Below are 26,443 nucleotides of genomic sequence, written 5' to 3' on the forward strand. Positions count from 1 at the left end.
TTTTGTTATTGTGTCAACACAATCATGTGTCTTGACACTCATATTAATTAATTATTTATTTATTTATATATATATTAAATTATATTGTTAGTAAAACTTATAAAATATTATTATATTATCAAAGTTAAATTATTATCATATATTTTGTTTGAATGTTTTAATAATAATTAAAATTTTAAAATAATTTTAAATTTTAAAAATAATATGTAAATTAATAAAAGTAATATGTGAGATAATTATTATAAGACTCAAATTTCTATTCATATAATTTATTTAATATTCATATTTTATTTTAATACTTTATTTTAATATTTTAGTATATTTAATTTTAATTATATATATTATATTTATAAAATTAAATAATTTATAAATTTAATGAAAATCTAAATATATTTAGAGAGACGTGGCATTAATAATGTTAATGTAAAAATGGGTACTTTGAGAAAGAAATGGGAGAAAAAGTGGGAAAGGTGGGTAAAATTTATAAATATATATTATTATATTATTAAAATTAAAATTAAAATTATTATCATATATTTATTATTTAATGTATTAATAATAATTGAAATTATAAATAATTAAAAAATTAATATGTAATTAATAAAATAATATCAAATAGAATTATTAATAGACTCACATTTTTATTCATATAATTTATTTTTTATTTATATTTTATTTTAATTTATATTATTTAAGTTAATATTTTATTTTAATATTATATTTTAGTGTGTTTAATTTTAATTATAAATATTATATTTATGAAATTAAATAATTTCTTAATTAAATAAAAATGTAATAGGTTTAGAGAATGTTAAAGTGCATGGGTAGCTTAGGTCATTCGTTTCGTGTGTATACTTGTATTCGTGTCGTGTCTATACTTGTGTCGTGTTTATACTCGTGTTGTGTCCGTATCGACTCGTAACCGTGTTTCGATCGTATAAACTCATAATCGTATCGTGATCGTGTCGTCTCGTGCTTGTATCGTGTCAACCCAAGACCCGAGTGAGATAATATCGTGTTGTGTCGTTTCGTACAAATGTCGTGTTGGATCGTGTCGGTTCGTATTTATCCAACCCATTGCCCAGCTCTAACTCTGTGTGTCAATATTTGTCTATATTATCTATGCATTTAATTATTTGCACCTATTTTTAGAGCCTTTCCATAAATAAATAAAAAAAGAAAAAAGTATATATAACTTTGTTTTTTACTTTTAATTTTTTTTTATTTTAAAATAATATTTATCAAGTAGATATAATTTTCTGTTCACAAGTTATTTATGGTTTATAATCTCACATGCATATCTAAATATACGGATTCGAGATGTTACAACTTACCATAAAAATTTTGGATTATTTAAACTTTGATTTTGACATTCACAATATAATTATTTTAATTATAGTAATGAGTTTATGTATCTTTAAAATTGTATCATTTCAAGATAATGTGGTTTCATTATAGGAGAGGAGATTATTGACACATTCACAACAAAAAATAAATAGTTATTTTTCTTCTTTGCACAAATATTAGCATATATGAATTAAGAAAATTTTCATCTTGTTGCAACCTATGATTTCTAAGTATCCTTTTAAAAAAATACAATTTTATTTTGAGTGTAGTATCGTGTAAATATCTTTCAAAAAAATTAGTGATTATTAATTAACTCCAATTCTTATTAGGACAAAAGGGTGTTTGTTTACTATTAGAGGAGTTTGATCATGAAAAAGATTTCATTTTTTATTTGGACTTACATTTTACTTTTCTTACTTTATTTTCCCTTTTTTGTGTGCTTTGATTAGTAGACTTCTAAAAGAGCTGTATGTTAATCACTTAATCATAGTGCTTTTTATTTTATTTTAATAAAGGTTCTTTAATTTGGTTTTAAAACAAACCCATTGATTAACATGACAATGAAACTCATTCAAATAGTAACTTATACCCCCTTCGATTTTATTGACATGTGACATAATTTTTCTAGTTTTTGTGGTTCATGCAGAAGTTTCTCCCTAAAGAATTAAAATATGGCTTATAATTAAACACATAGAGTATAATTATCATTTACTAAAATGGATCTAGAAAACAAACATATGTAGGATACATATTAGTGCTTCATTAGTTTCTTGAACAATACAATAGTCTAAACCTCAAGTAAATAGTAAGTGATAATCATTAATTAGCTTCACAACCAGAATGTGGTCAGATAACGCTGATAGGTCCCATAACGCTCACAGGCTGCCACCCAGCTGGTTGTAGCCGAGTAAAAGCGCGCTCGGGTCAAAACGCTCGAACGCTTAACGGACCGCCAACGAATTGCAACGACGCGTTTATTTAAACTAAAGGACATCGTTTTGTTCTCCTTCTCCGTTGAAAAATCACGAACGCTGGAGGCTCGCGTTCGACGCTGACGACCTTCTAGAAACTCCATCTTCTCCATTTCTCATTCTTATTCCTCCAAACTTCACCAACGTGCACGTCTCTTTCTCGCCATCATTACCCCTAAGGATTGAAGTCAAAATCTATCCTAGAAGTAGGCTGGCGAAGACAAAACAGAAACAAAGAAGAAGAATTTCATAAGAAAAATTATATGAATTCGACATCGAAACCGTCCTAGCTTGAGTATAAATACTTCATATGTGCTATTCTTTCAAGCCATTGAACAAAATCCAATATTCATGGCCTGCTTGAAGATTTCCAATGAAGCTCCGACGACTGATTTTGAAGAAACTATTATGGTGATCTAAGCTTCGATCTAGAGCTTTGGAAAGCTTTCTTATGATCATATGAGTGTTCCAATCACAAGTAAGCTTTCAGACTATCTATAATTCAAGTTATGATTCAAAATTGAATTTTTCAAGTTCGATCAGATTGATCTTATAGGTTCAATTTCGTGCTTTCTATAGTTGAAATAAATCCCTAGATAATATCCAAGCTTTTTGTTGAAAAAGATTTCATCAATTCAATCCCAATAAAAAAACCCAAATTTGATTTGAAAATCTGAAAATTTTAAAATTCGTGTTCTTGAGCTTTTAAGCTTGAATTTTGATTTTCAGCCTAATTCGAAAGTTTCCAAATTTTGCCAATGAAATCATTTTGAAAAATCAATCGTCTTAGGGTTCGATTGATCGGGTTTAGGATTATGGGTTATGATCCCCATATCCAATGGAGTTGATAGCAACTTACAGATCATGTTTTCATGATCTGTATCAAAAGATACAAACCTGCAATTTTGGGACCAAATGAAGAACATTTGAGGTTCTTAGATTGAGTCATGTAGGACTGAGGACCAAGAGATAAGACCGAGAATTCTCGGTCTTGACCGAGACCAAGGACCAAGAAAATTGACATAGGATCGAAACCAAGGACCGATGTTCTTGAGTTAGGACTAAGCCCTAGGACTGGTGTTCTTTAGTTAGGATCAAGAAATCCGACCAAGGATTTTCACCTAGGAACGAGAAGTCTGACCAAGGCCCGAGACTCCTAGGTCTTAGGACTGAGAAGTCATACCTTGGGACCGAGCCTCCCAATTTCGACCAATTTTCTTCTACTAAACAAAGACATATAATAATTTTAATACATCATCAAACTTTAATATATATATATATTTCGAATGCGGATTAGAATAAACTCTATATCTGAGTACAATATAATGATTTTTTAAATTCAAGGAGAAATAGCATCACACCCCCTCGTCATGATTTCACAATATAACGATTTTTTTATTATATCAAAACTCTATATCTAATTATATATCTATAATGAGACGAGACGTTTTCCAATTTAAATTTATAATCACTTTTACATCACTAATTATTAGTTATTACTAATATGCAAAATGCAATTGAGTGTAGATGAGATAAATAGATTCATAGGCTTAGCTTTGATTGCTCTACCATTCATTTTGTATGGTAATGGTATGGTATGGCTTGGTAGAGTAAGTATAAACGTTTTATCTCTACACAGCTAAAACGTTCTGATCATTTGAAAATGACAGTTTTCTTAGGTCGCATTTATGTTGGAAATAAAGGTTAGTGTTAGATGTGTGAGACTGTCGTTCACTCATTTGTAAGTAGCTCGAGTACTACATATTACTAATTACTAGTAGCTTCACTGGTCCTTTCTGCTTGCCTTGACTTGTCTTTATTAATAATCAATAATAATAAGCCAACAAACAAACAGACATAATCACTTTTCACTCCTATATTACACGGCTATTATAGTTTTGGTAATATACATATATATATAATGTCATCTTGTTGGTTTTGTCTTGTAAAATTCCCATGTGATAAAGATTGCACCTTTAGGGAGATTATTATATTGATTTGTTTGGATTGTTGCATTGGTTGGCCCCAAAAATTATAAAAATGGATAGACTTATAAATTTGGATCATGTTTTTCACTCACATGCATGCAAAATCTTATCCAAAAATATAAAAACAATTTTACTTGTAATTAGTTCAAAATTCACAAAATGACTTTGGTATCGCCTAATCGAGATAGATTGATTAATGCTAAAAAGAAACCTCATATCCCCCAACAAAAGAACAAAACAAACTGATGCGACTCGTTTCGGTCTAGTAATTACCACCACCACTAATGATGATATTCTTACACTTTTTTAAAAAAATTCTTCGCTTAGTCCATAGGAGAAAAGGGAAACTAATCAATATTAGCCACAAACTTAGAAAATTCCTTAAACTTTAACGTTGGACTCCAAATTGCTCCACAAAATAAAGAATATAACTTGTTTAAAAGTTTTCATATAAGTTTTAGTTATATTTTTTTTAAATATACTTCTGAACTATCAAAATCTTAATCAAGTAATTTTTTAAAATATAACTTGGGTTAAATATTTAAAATTACCTAAAACTAAGATTTTCTAGAGTTAGATATATACATAATAAATGTATAATTTAACAGTTTTTTTTAGTCATACATGATTGTGGTTCTGAATATTATGACACTATTATATGGTTTGATTTAGTATAAATAATCCAAGTTTTTTTTAATTAATATTGAAAGTTTAAGGTTTAGAATAAAATTTTGAAATTGGGTAAGATTCTAGTGGAGGTAGTTGGGTGTAAGGTCTTGGAGTTATAATTATGACACGTGTTCAATTGAGTTTTTTTTTTCCAAAATAGGTTATAAAGATATATTATAGTGATAGATTGACACCTAAAGTTTAACACATGTAACAAGAACATAAAATTACTAAAGGGTCCAAATTAACTATTTTAATAAATTCAGGGGTTCTTTCTTAAGTTTCAACTTAAAGGAGAGAGATTCCAATCTAGTACGTACGTGTGGTCCTATCATTTACAAATAATTGTGGGACCCACTCTGTGTGTCAATATTTGTCCATATTATATATGCATTTAATTATTTGCACCTATTTTTAGAGCCTTTTCATAAATAAATAAAAAAAAAATATATATATATATATATAACTTTGTTTTTTACTTTTAATTTTTTTTTTTTTAAATAATATTATTTATCAAGTAGATATAATTTTCTTGTTCACAAGTTATTTATGGTTTATAATCTCACACGCATATCTAAATATACGGATTCGAGATGTTACAACTTACAATAAAAAGTTTTGGATTATTTAAACTTTGATTTTGACCTTCATAATATAATTATTTTATTTATGTATCTTTAAAATTGTATCATTTCAAGATAAAGTGGTTTCATTATAGGAGAGGAGATTATTGACACATTCACAACAAAAAATAAATAGTTATTTTTCTTCTTTGCACAAATATTAGCATATATGAATTAAGAAAATATTCATCTTGTTGCAACCTATGATTTCTAAGTATCCTTTTAAAAAAATACAATTTTATTTTGAGTGTAGTATCGTGTAAATATCTTTCAAAAAAATTTAGTGATTATTAAGTCCAATTCTTATTAACACAAAAGGGTGTTTGTTCACCATTAGAGGAGTTTGATCATGAAAAAGATTTCATTTTTTATTTGGACTTACATTTTACTTTTCTTACTTTATTTTCCCTTTTTTGTGTGCTTTGATTAGTAGACTTCTAAAAGAATTGTATGTTAATCACTTAATCATAGTGCTTTTTATTTTATTTTAATAAAGGTTCTTTAATTTGGTTTTAAAACAAACCCATTGATATTAACATGACAATGAAACTCATTCAAATGGTAACTTATACCCCTTCAATTTTATCACATATGACATAATTTTTACAGTTTTCGTGGTTAGTAAAGAATTAAAATATGGCTTATAATTAAACATATAGAGTATAATTATCATTTACTAAAATGGATCTAGAAAACAAACATATGTAGGATACATATTAGTGCTTCATTAGTTTCTTGAACAATACATTAATAGTCTAAACCTCAAGTAATATAAATAGTAAGTGATAATCATTAATTAGCTTCACAACCAGAATGTGGTCAGATAACGCTGATAGGTCCCATTACGCGATGATTGGAAGACGGGTTTGTTGGATCAATCGTCAATATTGGAACCGCTAGTGTGAGCTCTAAGTCAACAACATATTTAGTAGAAGAAGAAAAAGTGTGTTGAATTGATTTTGGTTCGGAATAATGGTTTAATCGACGACAACCATTTTCTTTGTTGCTCCATTTAGTTTGTGACATTGTTATTCCCAAATTGTTGGTCATTGTCCGGTTTGCTCCCTGACGATAAGAATAAAAGTTATTTGATGGGTAAGAGATTTATTTATTTTTCAACTTAAAACGTTTGTAAATATGTGAGTAATAAATAAGTAATTACCATATCGAAGAGGCTTGAACGCTTCTTATTGATCTTGTTGTGGGCAGCTTTCCGTATAAAGTATTTTTGAGCATGGCTAGCAACTTGAGTGGGAGTTCTTGTCGTCACAAAGTTCCTAGAAATTCCTCTCCAATCGCCTTTTCCCAACTTCTCCAACCCTGCTAGAAACATTCGATGTTCTTCCTCATTCCATGGCACTCCTATAACATCGATCAATTCTCATTAAATAACTAATTATACATCATAAATCAAGATTATGAATATAAATATATATACCCTTCTTTCTCTCTTGGTTTGGCCTTATTATAAGGTTGTCGTTATCTGCAGAGAGGTAACCGATGCATGAAGAAGTGATCTTGTCTAGTTTTCCTTGAATGGAAAGTCTTGACGAGGATGATAAAGAAGATGATGAGGAAGAAGAAGGAAAACAATCCGTGCTGAGGCTTTTCTTGATCACGTTGACATTAAAGGAATTAGAGGAATAAGAAGAAGATAAGTCGAGTTGCACACCGAAGAGCCTTAGGGTATTAGTGACTCGATTTGTGGTGCAGGTCCTTGAGTTATGGCCTATCTTTCCACAATATGAACACTTTCTTCCCATTGTGGATAATAATTTGTTGTTGGCTAGAAGAGAGAAAATTAAAGAGAGTGATGATTATTCCTCTATTACATGTTGTGTTTGGTGCTATTTATGAAAGTGTTTGTGGGTGGAGGTGGGGGCTATATATTGACAACAAACCTTTTGAATGGATGGATGAATATTTTCCAAGCACTTATTACATATTGGATTCCTCCATATAAAATAAAAATATAAAGAAAGAAAGAGACCTATGTAGTGACAACATGCATTAATTAAATAAATGTATGCTTTTTTTTCTATAGCCAATAAGATATTAAAACTTTACTTGGTTAATTGCCCAACTTTTTGGTCATTTAGTTAGTCTTTTTTGCTCTACCTCGGTTATGTGAAGGAGTTGGGTTTGAGAAAACATTGGGAAACGATCCCCTATGATTTGTTGATGGTTCATTTAGTTTGAAATTGGAAGGATCAAAATAACAATTAATAATTATGGTATAATGAAAGGAAGTTTCAAAATCAACTTTGAAAAGAGGACGATTAATCATCTGATCTCAAAAGAAATCCTTAGAAGCTTATCAATTTTTATTTTTTTTGAATAAAGAAAAACTAGCATGATACCTCTACGGTCATAACCCCGATTAAACTCAAAGTATTTCCAGATGGAATCGAACTTGTGTATTTCCAGATGGAATCGAACTTGTGTATTTCCAGATGGAATCGAACTTGTGGCATTTTGGTCTCTTAAACCGACTCTTACCACTAAACTACCTTGGTGGATTTTATTTTTGTTATTTTTGTTGTTGTTGCATAATCTGAGTTTTTTTATTCTATGGGAGATCAAATATGTAATTCATCCATCTTAGATAGAGATTGTCTCCTTGTTAAATGCTACATACAAATTTTCATGTATTGGGTTTTTTTCATTCATGTTTTTTTTTAATAAAGAATTACTTATCAAATAACGGTTTTATAAAGAATTACTTCTCATTAAATCAAATAAGAAGTTACACAAAAATAATTAATTAACAAATAATAAAAAATAACATTTAAAAAATCAAATCTAGACGTTACATAATATAGATTTGCAGAGATTAATATTTTAATGGAACTCATTCACCAATCACGCAATTTCTTCTGGGTAACTCCATAAACGAACTTATTTGAATTAAATAACAATGAGTGACGAAGACGATCAAGTTGAACAACCCAATTAAGTATAGTGTCCGAAATTTTTTTATCAAAAATTCTGAATATCAGTAAAATTTATATTTTGTCCGATGGTTAGTAACTAACGTCGAAAAAAATTCAGTCAAATAATAATTGATAATCTATAAATATGGCCAAAATAACGAGGAACACATATAAATCATTAGAAGTGCATGTAAATGAGCTTCCAAAAACTCATTATAAAAAAATAAAAGAGAACTTTATACCCGATAACAATATCTCCTTTGCTACAAAGAAGAAAATGCATATGGACTCGAAAAATTGTTTGATAGGTAGACAACCCACCAAAGATTTTGAGTATTATTCAAATTACAAAAATTCGAGATGATAAATTTATTCCGATTAAATAGATTGTCGTACCAAAGACACTCCGATATTAAAAAAAAAAACTATAAAAGAATAATGATTAAGACGACTTTTCAACCTTTTTAAAAAAAAAAATATTTTTTTTTAAGAGAGAAATAATTGTAACCCTGAATAGGAAGAATTATTTTAGTGTTAAATTAATATTCTTGAATGGGAACATATTAAACATCACCTGCAGACTATTATATTTATTTGAATACTTCAAACTTTATTTTTAGTCAATCCGGAAAACTTCGGTTGAATCAAATGAGGTCAAAACAAAATTAACCGGCACTCACCAATTTCTTACAATCTGTATGACTATAACCGGATCGAACCCACAAAACACGATATTCCCAAAAGCCTTTAATTTTTAGTCAATTTATATATTAAACTTAATTAATTTATTAATAAAAAATGAAAATTCCCCTAATATTTAATTCATTGCATAAATATTTTAGCACAAAACTTAATTAACAATAAATTATATATACCGGAAATCAGATAGAATACTCATGAACCTTTAGGCCTTGTTTGAAATAATTTTTGAATAACACACCATTTTTAATTTATTTATTAATCAATTAAATTAATTAATTTATTTATCAATAAAAATATTAAAATACACTCTATTTTCTATTTAAATTTTATAATAAACATTAATATTTTTTATTTTTTACCAAATAATTCTAACATTAATTTATAATCTGAATAATTTTATTACTACAATTGACCTACCACTTTTTGCATATTTAATTCTTAAGATTTATATAATAATTAAAAAAGTAATGAAGATTTTTTTCTATATATACAAAATTAATACTATTCTTTTTTCATATTTACAATCTGATGAGATGGATACAGCTAGTAGGAAATTATGGTAATTATATAAATTATATTCCAAAAAAATAATTAATTTCAAATTATTATCTATTATGCATACTAACCTTTTTTAAAACTGGTCCAAAAAAAGGTGTAACATGATTGTATGAATATTTTTGTAATTATAGATTTGAAAGTTCAAGGGCTAAAGTGTTCTAATGTATAAGTTATGGGGTTTTTTTTAACAATAAGTTGGATCTATTTTCAAACATTGAAAGGGGTGGAAATAATTAAGAAACCCAATTCTCCAGTCTTCGTTCCGTCTAGAATGCATGGCTGCCGCCGGTAAGGAGCGTATCGCCGTCCTTCCGGCGACGAGACTGAAAAGGGAGGACTGTAAACGCACTAAGCATGACTCTGTTTTCTCTGATTGGAAGGTTAATTTCTTTCTCCTCTTGTGTGCGTGCATTCGATCTTGTAACTTGTTGCAAACTGATATCTTGATATGGGTTTCGTAATTTCTTCCATTTTGTTTGATCTTACTCGCGAATTATGCAAATGAAAACAGGGTAAATCAAAATCCATGCTTTTTCTTTATCAAATTAAGCATAGATTTTGTGTCTTTCATGTTTAGGTCTTAATTGGACCTTCTGATTGGGATGATCATTCGGTTGGTAAAGAAGGAGCAGAGAGATATAGGGTTCATAATCTCCCTAATTCTGCTTCATGTCCAGGAGTTTATGAATTGGGAATAGCTATACCAAACACAAAAGCAGGGCGTGAGACTCCTAGCAAGAAGAATAAACAGCAGGAGGATACAATTGTTGTTTATCTTGGACAAGCTGATAACGTTAGAACCAGACTACAGAATTATGGACGTGAAGGATCTCATTTGGAGAAAGGGAATTCAGTTATTGATCCAGCCAAAGAGAAACTTGGTTTGTTCAAAGAAGTTTTTGCAAGAGGCTATGCTATTCTATACAGATGGGCTCCTGTAAGTGATTTCAACATTTCATTTCCTTTTCTTAATTTTGCTTGAGTTTACTATTATCATGGTATGTTTCAGATAGATTGGTTTGTTCCCAAATATGGATTTTTCTATAGTTTCTCTTAAAGAATCAATTGATCACACTTAGGAATGAGCAGCCCACCCCAATCTATTCGAACCAAAAACATCAATTCCTCCGATTTTAGGATTTTGATAGAGTATAAATTGATCTTTTAGGGTTGAATATAGAATATAGGGTTTAGCCAAATAACCAAACTCATCCTTCAATCACCCATAATTTGTACTCAAAATTGGTTGTGTTCCAAGTATATATGTTAATGCTGGGATGGAAACCAACTTGAAACTATTAAATTAAATAATATTTGTTCATTTCTATTTTTAGTTAATATATAAACCAGCTTGTTTAATATTTTGAATTTTTGTTTGTTTTAAGCATACCCATGAATAAGGAAATTTAGGCTTGATTGATATTTGCCTTAGATTGTGGTTGCTGTTTAATTGAAGATTTTATCCTCCTTTCAGTTTTTCTTCATCTATTGCCATATTTATTCAATCAAAAATCTTTTAATTTTTAAACAGTTAATAGTTGCTAGTACTTAGTTAGTATCATTTGTAACAAACAAAGTTACATGTTCCATTGAAGAAATTATTTGAAATTGGTATTTTTTTGGTGTCTTTTTAATTGATTTCATTTAAATATTTTTGAAGTTAGTTTGCAAATATGTGGAATGTGTCCTAAATATACATCTTATCCGAGGGATAAATGGGTATTTCATATAGTATAAACCGGTCTATTAGGTATGGACTGATATTTAGTCAAATAACTTGATTCTCGATCAGTCACACTTATTAGAAATTGCAAATTGTTCATCATTTTAGGAAAATCATTCCATACTAATGGAATTTACATATGAACAGATGAAAAGCAAAAGGGATGCTGAAAAGACAGAGAGTCAGATGCTTGAAAATTTCGATTACGCATGGAATAAAGAGAAAAATGTTATGCGTCGACCATCTGATATCTTCCAAAAGCTTCATCAAGGTAGTTCTACAACTTCAGGTTTCATCCGGTTTCCATTTTTTTTCAAACCGAAAAAAGTTGGTATCAAGATTGAAGCCTGCAAACCCTTTGAGAATACAAACAACGAAAAGAATGATCTCTTTTCTCGAATTCTCAGAATGGGTAGGTCACTGCCTGTAACGAATGAGATTGATACCGTCATATGTGGAGTTGCCTTGGGTGAAGGAACCATTTGTAAACAAAAACCAGTCGAGGGAAGGAAACGCTGTTTGGAGCACAAAGGAATGAAAATCAATGGTTCCACCTCTAAAATGATCAAAGACGAAGAAGAGATAGGCATCGAAACCAGTCCCGAGAAAGCTAATAATAATGAACCGCCCACTTCAGAGAGTATATGTGGTCTCAACTTAGAAAATGGGAATTTCTGCATGATGCCTTCTGTAAAGGGTCGAAAGAGGTGTAATCAACACAAAGGAATGAGAGCTCAGGCTCAGAAATCTAACATCGATTCTAATACATGTTCGGCTGCGATGAAGAACGGATCAGTTTGCAGCAGAGTGCCGGTTCATGGAAGGAAGAGATGCGAGCAACATAAAGGGATGAAGGCAGCAGCATATTGCAAATGATTGATTAGTAGATTAACCTTTAAGTTTTATTGTTGTTGTTCTTTAAGATTGTTTGTATCTTCTATCAGGTTTTGGACCACATTTATATTCATTTTATATACAATGAAAGTGAAACTTAATGTCAAATTATGAAACAATTCATAAAGTAACCAGGTTTACCATTCATTCAATTTCTCTATGTTAGACTTTTCTCAAACTACTTGTATTTTAATTTTTTAATTTATTTACATTTAAATTATTATTAAATATATATATATATATATTTAAATTATTACTTTTATAAATTTTATTATTTATATTTTGATATATATATTTAAATGATTGTTTTTATAAATTTTATTATTTATATTTTGATATATATATTTAAATTATTATTTTTGTAAATTTGTTTATTTATATTTTGATATATATATATATATATTTAAATTATTATTTTTATAAATTTGATTATTTATATTTGATATATATTTTAAATTATTATTATTATTTTATTTATTTATATATATATATTTTAAAGGTTCATATATATTAAAAATAATAAAAAATTGTTTAAATATAACAACAAAGCATAACATGAAAGAAAACAAATGGTACTCAATAAATTATTGAGCTCGTAAATCTCCGAGAAGAACGATTAACTCCCCGACAGAGTCTATTGACTTTCTTGAACGAATCTCAGAAATCGTATAATACTAGCATTCGCATCGAACGACTACGATAATAGAAAATTTGACGATTTATCTCCAACTAGATAGTTTACTAAAAAATAATTGATATGGTAACCCAAATATGTAGGTCTATCATATCAGACGCATCAATCCAAATTTTTCAACAACTACCCAAAGACTTTAACATCACCCAATAAATCTCAGTAATACTTCACAAAAGACTTCAAATATTAGTCACTCTTCGACAATACAAAAATAAGTGAGTTGGTGATTCAACATCTTTGTGACAATACGACTAACCATAATACAACATTTTCTCATGCACATATCATTCGTTAAAATTCCACCGTGAACTCTCCATCCAAAGAACGAGATTTTGGATAGAATCTTTGACTCCCAAAGTTTTCCCAACAAAATTGTATGGAATCATCTTAGAAAACAACTTGTAGCAATGTCCCACATGGAAACTATCAATATCTTACCAATGTATAACTTCTTGTTCAGATGGGGACACTTGTTTGCGTCCTACCAAAAGTAAATTATATTATGGGACGAAGTCTCCATAATGTTTAATCTCCTTCTATATCTAATTCGGCTAGCAAAACCACTAGACTGAGGATCAAACATGTCCTTAACTGTGACATTTCTACATAAAGCAATGAAAGTAAACTCAAGATACGTCGTAGCTAGACTTTTGACATTACATCAAATATCGTCCCAAAAACTAATCGAAGAACCATCCCCGCGATGAATCTAGAATGCTCACAAAAAGACTTTTCCACATAAAATAAATTATCCTTCAAATACTACACTCCACTGGATAATTAGATATTTTGGTGAACCAACGAGACCAATCATGATTATACTTATATCTGATTATCGATGCTCAAAAACTATTCGGCTCCATTGCAAATCTACTACACCATTTTGAGAGAAGAGTCTTATTAAAATAAATAAGATATCGAATATTTAAACCTCCTTAATCTTTAAAACATGTAACCTTATCACATAACTATATGACAAAACGATTAGTTAAAAGATTATCATAAAATTTACATATTATTCTCTCCATTTTCACCGCCACACTCTTGAGGGAATGAATAACGACATCATATATGTGGGCATAGTTGACAACACACTATTAATGAGGATTCACCGACCATTTCAAGATTATTTTATTTTTCCATCTAGACAGTTTACATTTCATTTTAGTGATAATCGAGTTCCAAGAGACCTTGGATCGTAATTTAATATCTAATGGAATATCAATATATGTTGACGGAAGACCACCAATTCTAAACCTCAACACGTTTCCCATCATCATTATTCTTCTATTCAAAACATAATTTGAAAAAAAGATGTCTAACTTATTAAGATTAACTCGAAGACCGGAAATATGCACCGATTAACCATAAAATATCTCGAAGGAGTTTAAAATTCATATCGGTAGTATTACCATACATAGAGTATCATCAACGAAAAGCAAATGTGATATGACAAAATGATATATTTTTGACTCACAACTCACTTCAGATATGAGTACTAAGTTTTCTGCGAAATCCATCATTTTTTATAGAGTTTTCATAACAATGATGAACAAAAAATGAGAAAACGGATCACCCTATCTAATCCCCTAGAGCTCTCGAAAATTCCTTGAGAACAATCATTAACAATGACAAAAAAAAAAGTAATCGTCGAGAGTCAAAATCTAATACAACCAATCCATTTCACCCATTCTCATTTTGTCCATTGCATAAAAAAATTCTCAATTAATATGATTATAAACTTTTTCGATATCGTACTTGACAATGCACTCATTGACTATTAATATGACATTATAGATTTGACAACCTTTGATGAACGCTATTTGATTACTGGATATGACCGTCATTAACACCCTTCGTAACTTGTTGCCAAACATTTTGTGACAATCTTATAGAATGACAAAACGAGACTAATGGGCATAAAGTTCTTCACATCAATAGTTTTTAGAACTTTACGAACGTAATATATCAAAGTAGAGTTCCAAATATTATCAAGTGATGAAAATCGATAAAAATGATCAATTGCTTCCATAATTCCAGTCTTAAGGAAATGTCACGCCTTCTTAAAAAAAGTCAAAGTAAACCCGTCGCATCTCGACACTTTGTCACTTCCACATCCTTTAATGGCCTTCTCAACCTCTTCCAACGTAAAACAAGCCTACAACATATCTTTTTACGTTGTACTAATTGATTACAAAGTTATATCATTCAATTTAGGTCTGGCCTTAAATGACTCCCTAAACTAACAATACCCGTAGAGATTTCAAGCTCATTATCATGAACTTCTCACTAGATCGAGATCAAATTAATCACGTTATTTTTTGTTTGCGCGTTAGAGATCTCATGGAAAAAATATGGTATTACTATCTTCGACTTTTAACCATGTAGCTCTACTTCACTGACGTGCACCAATTTCTTCCTCCTTATACATATTGAGTAATTTGCTAACAATGGGAAACCGATTACTAACCTCCTTAGAGAAGCGTTCACGAATCTTCTCATTCCCGTCAATTACATTAATTTCATTACACGAGTCATTGATTTTAGCACAAAATAAAGCACGATCTTTCACAAAACAATTTTTGAGAAGTTACATAGATTCCTTAAGTTCACAAAGAGGTTACTCGACGGAGAACCAACCGATGTCTGATTCACCTACCATGATTGCACGCGCTGTATAAAGTCTTTATTGATTCACCAATTATTTTTTAATCTAAATGATCAACATGTTCCCTCCATTTTTCGGCATTCCATCAATATCGGTCGATGACATGAAATGACCTTTTAAATTATTATTTTTATAAATTTAATTATTTATATTTACATTTTAATTATATATATTGAATAATTAGTTTCAATGTAAATTAATTAATCAATTTTTTTTTTGTTTAAAAAGATAAAAAAAAAAAATGAGTTTAATCTCTAAGGTAGATTATTTTGAAAAATGGATAAGTTGGTTAGTTAAACTATTGTACCCTAAAAATGTGCCGTTTGGTTCTTGGAAATTCATATAAATCTATCTGCTGAACTATTATAATCTCTAAACTTTCGAATCCGATGATGGCGTTGTTGTCTCTCTCATCAGTTCATCAAGCAGGAAGTTCCATTCTCGTACCTTCCCATTTCAGGGTTAAACTCATCTCCCCTTCGTCTTCTTCTTCCCGTCACTCCACCAGTCTTCATATAATCACGACCACAAGAAATCCCATCTCTTTAAGAAACCACCTTTTCCGTCTTCTCTGCAGCAAAACCCCTAAACCACCCACCACCATCAACCGTCGCCATGGCCAAGGTGACGTCACTTATCGTAGGACCCCCAACAGCCGCCGTCATATCCCGGAGAAATATAATACATCTCCGCCAGACATCAATCTCATAGATTTGTGCCAACAAGGTAAACTCAAAGAAGCCGTGGACTCAATAATCTCAAAAGGCGTTCAACCTAACTATCGCGAATTCGAGCTTCTCATAGGTCTATGCAAATCTCCAAATTCTCTTCATCTAGGGAAAACAATCCATGAAAGCATCACACAATCCCCATACATAGAAAACATCGAACTGAACAACAAGCTGATGCAGATGTACGCTGATTGCAGAGCCATGATCGACGCACGAACAGTGTTCGATAAAATGCGCGAGAGGGATACAAGATCATGGAACGTAATGATAAAAGGGTATGCAGATAACGAAGAAGGAGATAACGGGCTACTCTTGTTTGAGCGAATGAGAGCCACAAACATCCAACCCAATCCAGAGACATTTTCAGCTGTTCTATCAGCTTGTACAGCTGAAGAAGCTATTGAAGAAGGATTAATCTATTTCAAACTAATGAAAGAGGTAAACAAAATTGAACCCGAAATTGAACATTATTCGGAAATCGTCAATCTTTTGAGCAAAGCCGGACACATAACAGAAGCAATCGAGTTCACAGATAATATGCCGATTGAACCCACATCTCAGATTCGCGAAACTCTAACTTATTTCTCAAGAATCCACGGAGGAGACATATCGAAAGAAACCAACATGCTTGAAGGTAAGAACCGAGTTAGCGAGTTTAGGCATACAATTCCATACAACAAAGATTCAAACGATAAACTAAAGGGATTAAACGGTCAGATGAAGGAAGCTGGATACATACCCGATACGAGATATGTGCTTCACGATATTGATCAGGAGGCGAAAGAGCAGGCCCTAATGTATCATAGCGAGCGTCTGGCTATTGCTTATGGTTTGATCAGTACTCCGGCTAGAACACCTCTTAGGATCATCAAGAACCTTAGAATTTGTGGAGACTGCCATAATGCGATCAAGATCATGTCGAAGATTGTCGGGAGGGAGCTTATCGTTCGCGATAACAAGCGTTTTCATCACTTCAGAGATGGTGAATGCTCGTGCAGAGATTATTGGTGAGCTGAATTGAAAATGTTAAATCTATAATATATATATATATATGTTAAAATATGAGAAATCCTGTAATCTCTTATTTGCTGCTTCAAAATTCAATCATATGTTTGCAATTAGATATACACAAGAATCATGTTTAAGAAGCTCAGGAACACCTATATCTTTTTTCCACAAGAATATTCATTGAGAATAATAATCAATGGAAAATGTTGGTATATCGCCTAAAGCTCGTCAATAGGATTAACTGAACTAAAAAATTATTTAGATTTATCTGGTTTCCAATGAATCGGGGTTCACTAGTGCAAAGAAGATGGTTGGGTATTTCTTCGGTTGGTCGATTCTTCAATAACCGTAGCATCATCATCTCGAGATGGAACTCGCAAGTAGGCTTTCATCACATCGTACGTCGTAAACCCAATTGCCACAGATGGCACAACCTAATATTTCAGAACAAGAAAAACACATTATTTTTATCTCTAAATCTTTGAGTACCAGACATAACAAGAGGAATTGTTTTACCTTTAGATAATTGAGGCTGAGACCAGAGAATAACTGTTTCCATCCTTGTCTTTGAACAATCTTAATAAGACCATCCATTGTCCCTTTCAAATGTTCACTGTTAGAGGAGGAGGCAGAGAGCTGTTCAACCTGTTAAAAAAAACATTTCATTTCATAAATTTCTATTCGAAATATTTAAGCAAGAGATGTCTCAGTTCAGAAAATAAATAAACCTGCATTTGCCGTCTAACAACATCAAGAGGATACGTAAATGTCTGCCCCAATAAACCAGCAATCGAACCACATACGAGTTTCACCTTCAAATCTTTCTTCTGGTCATCAGGTACATGACTTTTCATTACTTCGTAGAAATAAAACTTCAAACCAGCATAAGGGAAAATCCCATAAAGCGAAGGAGCTGAATTCAGTCTAAACAATTTAGGATCATCCCTAAAACAATTTTTCCGAAAATTTCAAACAAAGAATTAAAAGATATTTACCTACTCCTCGGTATAGGCCTCTTATCCCAGCTTCTTTATATGTCTTGGAAAAACAATCCACTATTCCTTTGTAAACTAAAGGTTTCACAACCTGTGGCAGTTAGATTCTTCTTAAACTAAACTTATTGATCAATTTGAGACTAGTCTTTCTGTATCGATTTTGGTTCTTACCTGATAAGCCAACTTGGTGCGAACTAAGTCAAGAGGGTAAGTGAAGAGGACTGCAGTTCCTCCTGCAAAGGATCCAGCAACAAGATCGAGGACCGGTCCTCTTCTAACATTCGGAAAGCTTTCAATTATCCATCGACGATATTGCTCGTATGTCATAAAGTGAAGAGCTGCATACGGAACAATTCGAGCCACACTTGCTCCATTCCCTCTGTAATAGAATGAAATGAATAACCCAATTTTCAACAAGAACAACAGGGGAAGACTGATATTGCAGAGAAAACACAATGAATGAAATTCCACCTGTAGAAACCTAAAATTCCTTCTGTTTTAGCGATTTTGTTGAATGATCCCAATAAACCAACACTATGAAACTCTGATCTTCTTGTCTGATGAAAAAAAGTGAAAAAGAGAAGACAAATTCACTTTTACTTTCTAGCTTGATTCTCAAGAAATTAGGGGATTTTGATCGAGATTCCTAAAATGACACGCAATTGACAGAATTGAAAACCCTAGAAAACCTCAAGTGCAGTCTCTCCTATATCCATGAAGAAAGTAATCGTACCTGAAACAAGATCTTGACACGCTCAAGCGGAGCGACGACAGTCTTTGCGAAGCCACCAGCCACACCTCCTGCAATTAGTTCCTTGGCGTACAAAGGCATAGCGTCAATGACCCCGTCCAAACGCAAACCTACCTCCCCGTCTTCTCTCACCCTCTTCGCCATTGAAAGAGGGAAACGGGGATCGGACGTCTTCTTCTTCCTGTTACGACTGACTGACTGACGTTGTCTGATTGCGTGAATCGTTGATTTGTTCTAGTGGAATCGGAAAGCAAAATCGGAAAAGGTATAGCGATCAGTTGTGGAATTAGAATTGATTGTTCTTCCTCCTGCGGACTTTGATTTAAGAAAGCTTAAAAACTCATAATCAGTAAACTAACCTCACTTTATATACAAATTTCATTTTCTATTCAAAATATATTTTCATTTCTCAACATTTTCAAAATAATTCAATTTAATCAATAGCTTCAATTTTATTGTTTTTACTTTTTAATGGGTTGCACATGAATTAAAATTGTTTTTTTAAATAAAAATTAATTTATTAAGAGAGAAAAAATAACTATATAAAGTAATGCAAAGATTATGTAAATAAATAATTTAAACATGGTATATAATTTGACCCTATAAAGAATTTAATATCTTTAAAGAATTGCACTCATAAACAAATTAGTCAGAAATAGGATTATATTCAACTTTTTTCTAAAAGTTTTAACTCTTGAAAATTAAAAAAATGGTTCATGCTTCTAAGTTAATGTATTTAATCTCTAATAAATAAAATGTAACCCAACATGAAAACTAGCATCGAGGACAATGAGTACAAATTTGATCACAATTTAGTCTTTAATCCAAAACCTCAAATAGAAGTTCAAGAAAAACATAGACGATTGTCAATAAACCAACCCAATGATGCCAAAACGACAGTTTAAGAATTGATATAATTTTTTCAGAAGAAACTTATATAGATCTACTTTTCTCTAATGCTTTAATCATTTAATCTTCTGTTACTACTGCGTTATGGTGAAGGGATGATATACTGTTCCAAGAAAACGAATTTGGCTCAACCATCAACATAGAAGTTTTACCTAGTCTAACCCACAAGCTGATTTCCGTAGCTTGCTTGAAAGTTGGAAGGCGGAAAATCTTTTATATCATTATTTAGGTATACTACACTACACAACATACACTTATAAAATTGAATTTTGATTCCAAATAACACAAAAATGCATTATAATATAAAGGATAAACGGTATTACAATCTAGCATGAATCTTGGTATAAAAAAACTAGCATTAACTAGCACATTTCTACATGAATAATTTCTTGGATTGCTTTATCATGTATGAATTCTTCAGTGAGTAAGAATTAACCTAATGGCATAGTATCATCTTTGGGGAGCATTTACTAACTGTTTCTAACCATTGAGTGAACCGATAAGCATGGCTAGCTGTAATATCTCCTAACATTAAAAATGTTTGCATTGATTAATGTTGATACAACTATATATATGGAGTGTGGTTCTTTGAAGGAGACGGAAGAAGAAGAAGAATATGGGTCTGTAAGAGGAGAAATCGATTAAGATTGTGGAGAAGAGAAGGATTTTGTTTGAATCCAAGTAATACGCTAAGTGGAATTAAATAAAAATAATGTATTGATGCCTCATTTATAAGTCTAAACGTGTTTTTGTGTCGAATTATCGTAACTCGAGCCTCAAATTGCTGAAGAGTTCAAACCTTATTTAATCAATTGTCGAAAACCCAAATCATAATAAGGCCATTGACAAGAAAAAATAAATTTACTATATATTAATATTATAGAAATGCCTAAAGCACAAAAAGTTTAGGCGGGTTGATTTTTAAATGATTTCTTTTTGTAAATATGCTACATTGTTATTCTGCCAACAAATGATTAGCAAAATATAGAAAAGAAAACCTTACATAATTTTTAATTTAATATATAATAACATTACTTTATTCCTATAAATATCTTTGTATTGAAAATTGATTAAAAATAATCTTTCCTAGATATTAAGAACCAAGTAAATAAGGGGAGTTGAATTAAATTAAGATTTTTTTATATTTTTTTTATAATTTTTAAAGTAAGATGTTTAAAAAAACCAAAAGAAATGAAACAAAATTGTGGTAAAACTACTCACCCATTTAATAGAGTACAAAATGTAAAAAATTAAATAAGACACAAGACAGTTTAGTAAGAATTTCAAAATGTATCAAATCACCCATAAAAACATAGCCTCTCCTGCTGCATCATGGCCAATTCTAACGCATCCGATAACTTTGGGTTTTCGAGACGGTAGTACGACGCCCATTCAGCGAGTAATTTACCGTTATATCCACATCTCTAGGATTCTTCTTGTTCTGCGCAACTGACATGCTTCCAACTATTGACTCTCCTTCACATATTGTAATTACATCTTCCAAATACAACACAGTTTGTTTCCAATGGGTTGATCGCGATTTCGGACCTGAAAGCAATGTAGAAAAATATATGTTGTAATTAGAACAACTTAATAAGATTAAACAAGTTAAAATGAAAAGAAAAAACTAACCAGTAGAGAAGCCCATTAGTTTATGGCACTTAGTGAAGGAGACATCAAAATAAGCTACAAAAGCATGAATATAGTCATCGCGCTCAGCCACAAGCTTAAATGGAGCTGTGAAGGAAGCATCCCCTGAAGCCATCTTAGAGATGTCCATTGTCTACAAATTAAAATATATCAATTCTTGTTCATAAATTTACATTTAAAATTTTTGTTTTGTAAAGTGATGAGCTTAATTACCTTAAGCAACTGGCAGTTTGTAACTATTTGTTTCTGGTCAACAGTGTCGACAAGGGGTTCCATCATGGCTTGATTCTTGATACAGCCCATGTTAAAGCCATACACATTATTCCAAACTGCAATTCAATTTCAATTTCAATTATCAATATATACTTTTCTTATCCTCAGCATCCTCAATTGCAGAAAATAAATAAACAAATACACTCACATTCAATCTTATCCTCTTTATACTCAGCATCCTCAATTGCAGTTAAAAACAGTGAAGCTTTGTCTGGAAGGACAACACCATCATTAACCTGCAAAGCAAATGATTTCACCAATGAATAAAGAATTCAGCAAGATCAATGAAGTTTTACAATCCAGAACTTGAAAAGGCAACTTACCAACCACTTATCACGAGCATAGAGAACAGTATCAAGCATGTTTTCAAACAACAAAAAATACCCCATCCACTCCGAGATAATAATGTCTACTTTGTCAACTGGAAGTTCAATCTCCTCAATCTTGCCTTTTAATACAGTAATGACTGCAGAAGTCGTAATATAAGAGTGACAAGATAAGATACAATGTAAAATGATAACAAACAAAGTATAAGAATTCACAAGTTAATGTCATCACCATCTGAAAGGCCATTTGTCTTGACAATTTCTTTTGCCATATCAGCCATTTGGGAGCATTCAACCTACACGAGGATAGTTTATTCTCTGTTTTACTTCAACAAATTACAAGATTATTTTACAGGGAATTCAAACAAATAAACTAAGTATGCTTACAGCATAAACATGTTTTGCTCCTCCTTTTGCGCAGAAAAGTGACAAAATCCCTGTCCCTGCACCCACATCAAGGACTATTTTGTCCTTGAATAGGAAATCATTCTTATATATAACACTCTGATATGTCTTTGTCCTTACAACATCCTTCAACATTTCCTGCACATCATCAGAGAATTCAATATTCATTTTGTTTCAAAAAGCCAGTAGACTACCCGCAGAAAAAGTTGAAAAGCCTGAAGATGCAGCAAACTTACTTCATGAATACCTGCAAACATCAACAACAAGAAGATCAATGAATGAACAGATAGAGTAATGACTAAGCAAGAAGAACAATGAATGAAATGAAACCCCCTTTTTTCTGAATCATATGTATACAGATAGAGTAAATCTGGAGTTGGGATGGATAACAAATGATTGTGTTACATGAAATGAAGTAATCATTAGTTTAAGAATAGAGGCAAAAAAATCGTTCGACAGTGAAAGTCAAGAATAGAGGAAAGGAACAAAGTTATGAATCCGTACCAAAGTGGGAGTAGGAGTCGAAGTAATAATCAGCACTGGTTTTATCGCTGCCAATGATAGAGTCGTTGGGGTCGGCCATGACTGAATCGTCCTCAAGGTGCAAGCTTCCGCTAACAGCTTGGTCCAGCGCAGCTTCTTGCTCCTCATCATCGTACTGAAACTTGATTTTCCTCGGCATCTGAGACTCGGAGTCTTCACTCCTCATCATGGCATCATTCGTGCTGCTCGTAGGGTTTCCAAGACTGCCATTGTTACTCATTTCTTCTGTAAGATGTTGGCGCCTTGCAAAAAGCAGCTAGGGATTCTTAGTGAGAGAGATAGAGAGAGGAAGTGAAGACTCGAAAATATTAGGGTTTTACTGTAAAGAGAGGCTAAGACAGATATATATATATATGGTTATGCTCGTCCTTAAACCCTAACTTTTGACAATTTTATTTATTTATTATATTTTAATCTTCTAAATAAAATTAATTATCTAAATAAGCTAATTAATAATAAAAAAATATATATTTATTTTAATATTAATAATAAAAACATAAAACATTCCAGATGTAAAATATCAACAATATAAAAATTAAATTATATTAGTATTTATAAAGTGTAGTTTTAAAATTGTAATTATATTATTCTTTTCACAATTACACATTCAAAAAAAATGCAATAATTAATATATATATATATATATATAATTTGTAATGTTATTCACATAATAGTTTTGAAAAACTATATTTCTTTTTAAAAGAATAACAATGATCTATACAAAATCTTTTTATACAAAAGATAAAAGATCATTGTTCAAATATATTAATTGAGATTAAAAACATAGATTAAAAATAATTTAACATATATTATAGAACCAATGTAATCATTCTTTAATCAATTTATATATTTTTTAACAAAATTATGATAAATTATGATTAAGTATTTTTCATAATCCCTTATTTTTATAAACTAAGTGAAAAATGTTAAAAATTATTAAAATTTAAGAGAAAATTACGTGGCCCCGCAATCTTTAACCAATTTTCTCTATTTTTATCTCTTCAAATCTTTATCTCATTTCCGCCGTTGATTCCTCTCAACTTTCCTCTGTCTATCGTTAACATATAAAATTGTATTATGTTTTTATATTTTTTCACAATAAGTATAACAAATTTATTTTTTTTAATTATCATATTTATTTTTATTAGATTAATTTTAAACTTCATAAAATAAAAATATGATTATATTTAAACTAATAAAAAATAAAAAATATAGAGAAATATATATAATTAGTATCTCATATATATATATAATGATTTTTAATTTCAAAGTGTTCAGATTGTCGGGTCAAGAGCTATATAGTTAATTTGGATATATATATATGAGAAGTAAAATCTTATATAAGTTAAACTTTTTTAACTGACTTATATATATATATATATATATATAAATGATAATTAATTTTAAAATGTTCGGAGATCGGACCTTCCATTTTTAAAAATATCAAATAAACTCCAAATTTTTTTTAAAGAGGATCATATTAGCTCTCTGTTGCTAGCTCAATTTGTCTCTCTCTCTCCCTTCGTCTCTTCCTGTAAGGGCTCTCGTACCATGCCTATGAATCTCTTACTCGATTGTCGAGTCGAGAGTTAATAAGATTGTTAGTTTTTCAAAATAAAAATAAAGTCACGAGATAAGAGTTCGATTGGGGAATGGTGGACCAAAGTGAAGTAAAAAAAGTTTTTATAATATTGAAGATGATTGTAAATTTTTTTAAAATTTTTTTATCTTTGTCCTTGTGCATTGCACGATAATTCAATTAGGCAGTGTTTGATAAACTTGACTTATCACTTAATTTAATATATTAAGAATTTATTTAAAATAAGTAGATTTGATAGCACATATTTATAATCATTTATTTTTATAGACTTAAGTGAAAACACGTTAAAAATAATAAGCTCAAATATGAAGCTTAGCTACTTTAATAAAATATCACCAAAAGACCACTTTATTCTTTTAAATTTTATATATATATAGGAAGAATGTTAATTTTACGCACCAAGTTATAAGAAGGTATCAAATTACTTATTAAGTATTAAATTTCTATTTATACCTATTAACTTGTAAAAAATTGTCAAATTTATTTGAAATAACGGAAATGTTAAACACCGTCAAAATATTGTCCACATGTAATATCCACATATTTTATATTTGTTGTTATATGGTCATTACTTTGATTATTTTTTCATTTAAACAAAATATTAAAAATTGTCCTTATTCAATCTTTCTCTCTTTATTCCACAATTATCCATTTTTCTTCTTTTCCCTCTCTAACATGCATAGGGATTGTATAGGGATTGTGTAGACAAATTCCTTCCTAAAATGAAATTGAAGTCTTGTCCTTGTAACCAGTTCATTCAACCTATATCCCTATTTTTAATTTAAATGGAAAAAGATAAACACAATCTTTATATTATAAATCAAAAATATATTATATTAAATCGAGTCTTTATAACTATTTAAAAAAAAACTGTAAAATTAAGAATTGAACTACAACAAGTTCAACTAAAATGACATAAATAATTCAAAATAAATTATGTGTGACAAAAATTTACTGTCAATTTAATATAATCTATTAATTGAACCTGTTGTAATCAATTCTTAATTTTATAATTTTTTTGGGTTGTTTTGAAGTTAATCTGTTTAATTAGTTATAAAAACTCAATTTAATATAATTTATTTTTGGTTTATAATATAAAGATATTGTGTTTCTTTATTTTCATTTGAATTAAAAGTAAGGATAAAATTAGATACAATATTATGTGGAGAGGGGTAAAGGTCGAAAGAACTGCCTACAAGGATAAGACCTCAGTTTCATTAATTAGTTTCATTTTAGGAAGTGACTTGTCTATACAATCTCTATGCATATTAGAGATGGAGATGAAATTGACAATGTTTAACATTTCCGTTATTTTAAACAAAATTGACACTTTTTTGACAAATTAATATATATAAATAGAATTTTAATACTTAATAAGTAAATTTAACACTTTCTTACAAGTCAACGTGTAAAATTGATATTCTTCCTGTATATATAAAATTCTATTATTTTTTATTTTTTTCTCATTTCAATTATAACTTT

General features: G+C 30.3%; 5 protein-coding genes across 5 annotated transcripts; 2 read left to right on the forward strand and 3 right to left on the reverse strand.

Moving 5' to 3' along the window:
* Positions 1-6,130: 6,130 nt before the first annotated feature.
* Positions 6,131-7,459, reverse strand: LOC124940155 (transcription factor MYBS3-like). Its single transcript, XM_047480638.1, has 3 exons — positions 7,037-7,459; positions 6,761-6,960; positions 6,131-6,663 (listed from the first exon to the last, which is right to left on the reverse strand). Exons 1-3 carry the CDS (start codon positions 7,359-7,361, stop codon positions 6,418-6,420), a joined length of 771 nt encoding a protein of 256 aa, XP_047336594.1. The 5' UTR covers positions 7,362-7,459; the 3' UTR covers positions 6,131-6,417.
* Positions 7,460-10,040: 2,581 nt separating this feature from the next.
* On the forward strand, positions 10,041-12,555 carry LOC124938455 (protein EFFECTOR OF TRANSCRIPTION 2-like). Its single transcript, XM_047478898.1, has 3 exons — positions 10,041-10,171; positions 10,369-10,728; positions 11,662-12,555. Exons 1-3 carry the CDS (start codon positions 10,067-10,069, stop codon positions 12,388-12,390), a joined length of 1,194 nt encoding a protein of 397 aa, XP_047334854.1. The 5' UTR covers positions 10,041-10,066; the 3' UTR covers positions 12,391-12,555.
* A 3,560-nt stretch (positions 12,556-16,115) lies between these two features.
* On the forward strand, positions 16,116-17,725 carry LOC124937491 (pentatricopeptide repeat-containing protein At2g15690, mitochondrial-like). Its single transcript, XM_047477759.1, has one exon. It carries the CDS (start codon positions 16,160-16,162, stop codon positions 17,510-17,512), a length of 1,353 nt encoding a protein of 450 aa, XP_047333715.1. The 5' UTR covers positions 16,116-16,159; the 3' UTR covers positions 17,513-17,725.
* LOC124937494 (mitochondrial carrier protein CoAc2) lies at positions 17,562-19,557 on the reverse strand. The gene is made up of 7 exons (XM_047477761.1): positions 19,238-19,557; positions 18,976-19,061; positions 18,676-18,883; positions 18,505-18,595; positions 18,238-18,422; positions 18,026-18,154; positions 17,562-17,943 (listed from the first exon to the last, which is right to left on the reverse strand). Exons 1-7 carry the CDS (start codon positions 19,397-19,399, stop codon positions 17,803-17,805), a joined length of 1,002 nt encoding a protein of 333 aa, XP_047333717.1. The 5' UTR covers positions 19,400-19,557; the 3' UTR covers positions 17,562-17,802.
* A 1,809-nt stretch (positions 19,558-21,366) lies between these two features.
* Positions 21,367-23,683, reverse strand: LOC124937493 (probable protein arginine N-methyltransferase 1.2). The gene is made up of 9 exons (XM_047477760.1): positions 23,323-23,683; positions 23,055-23,065; positions 22,801-22,956; positions 22,646-22,709; positions 22,411-22,553; positions 22,236-22,323; positions 22,028-22,143; positions 21,797-21,947; positions 21,367-21,712 (listed from the first exon to the last, which is right to left on the reverse strand). The coding sequence occupies exons 1-9, from the start codon at positions 23,579-23,581 to the stop codon at positions 21,507-21,509; spliced, it is 1,194 nt and encodes a 397-aa protein (XP_047333716.1). The 5' UTR covers positions 23,582-23,683; the 3' UTR covers positions 21,367-21,506.
* Positions 23,684-26,443: the final 2,760 nt, after the last annotated feature.

This window comes from Impatiens glandulifera, chromosome 5, assembly GCF_907164915.1.
Source record: "Impatiens glandulifera chromosome 5, dImpGla2.1, whole genome shotgun sequence".
NCBI classification, from domain to species: domain Eukaryota; kingdom Viridiplantae; phylum Streptophyta; class Magnoliopsida; order Ericales; family Balsaminaceae; genus Impatiens; species Impatiens glandulifera.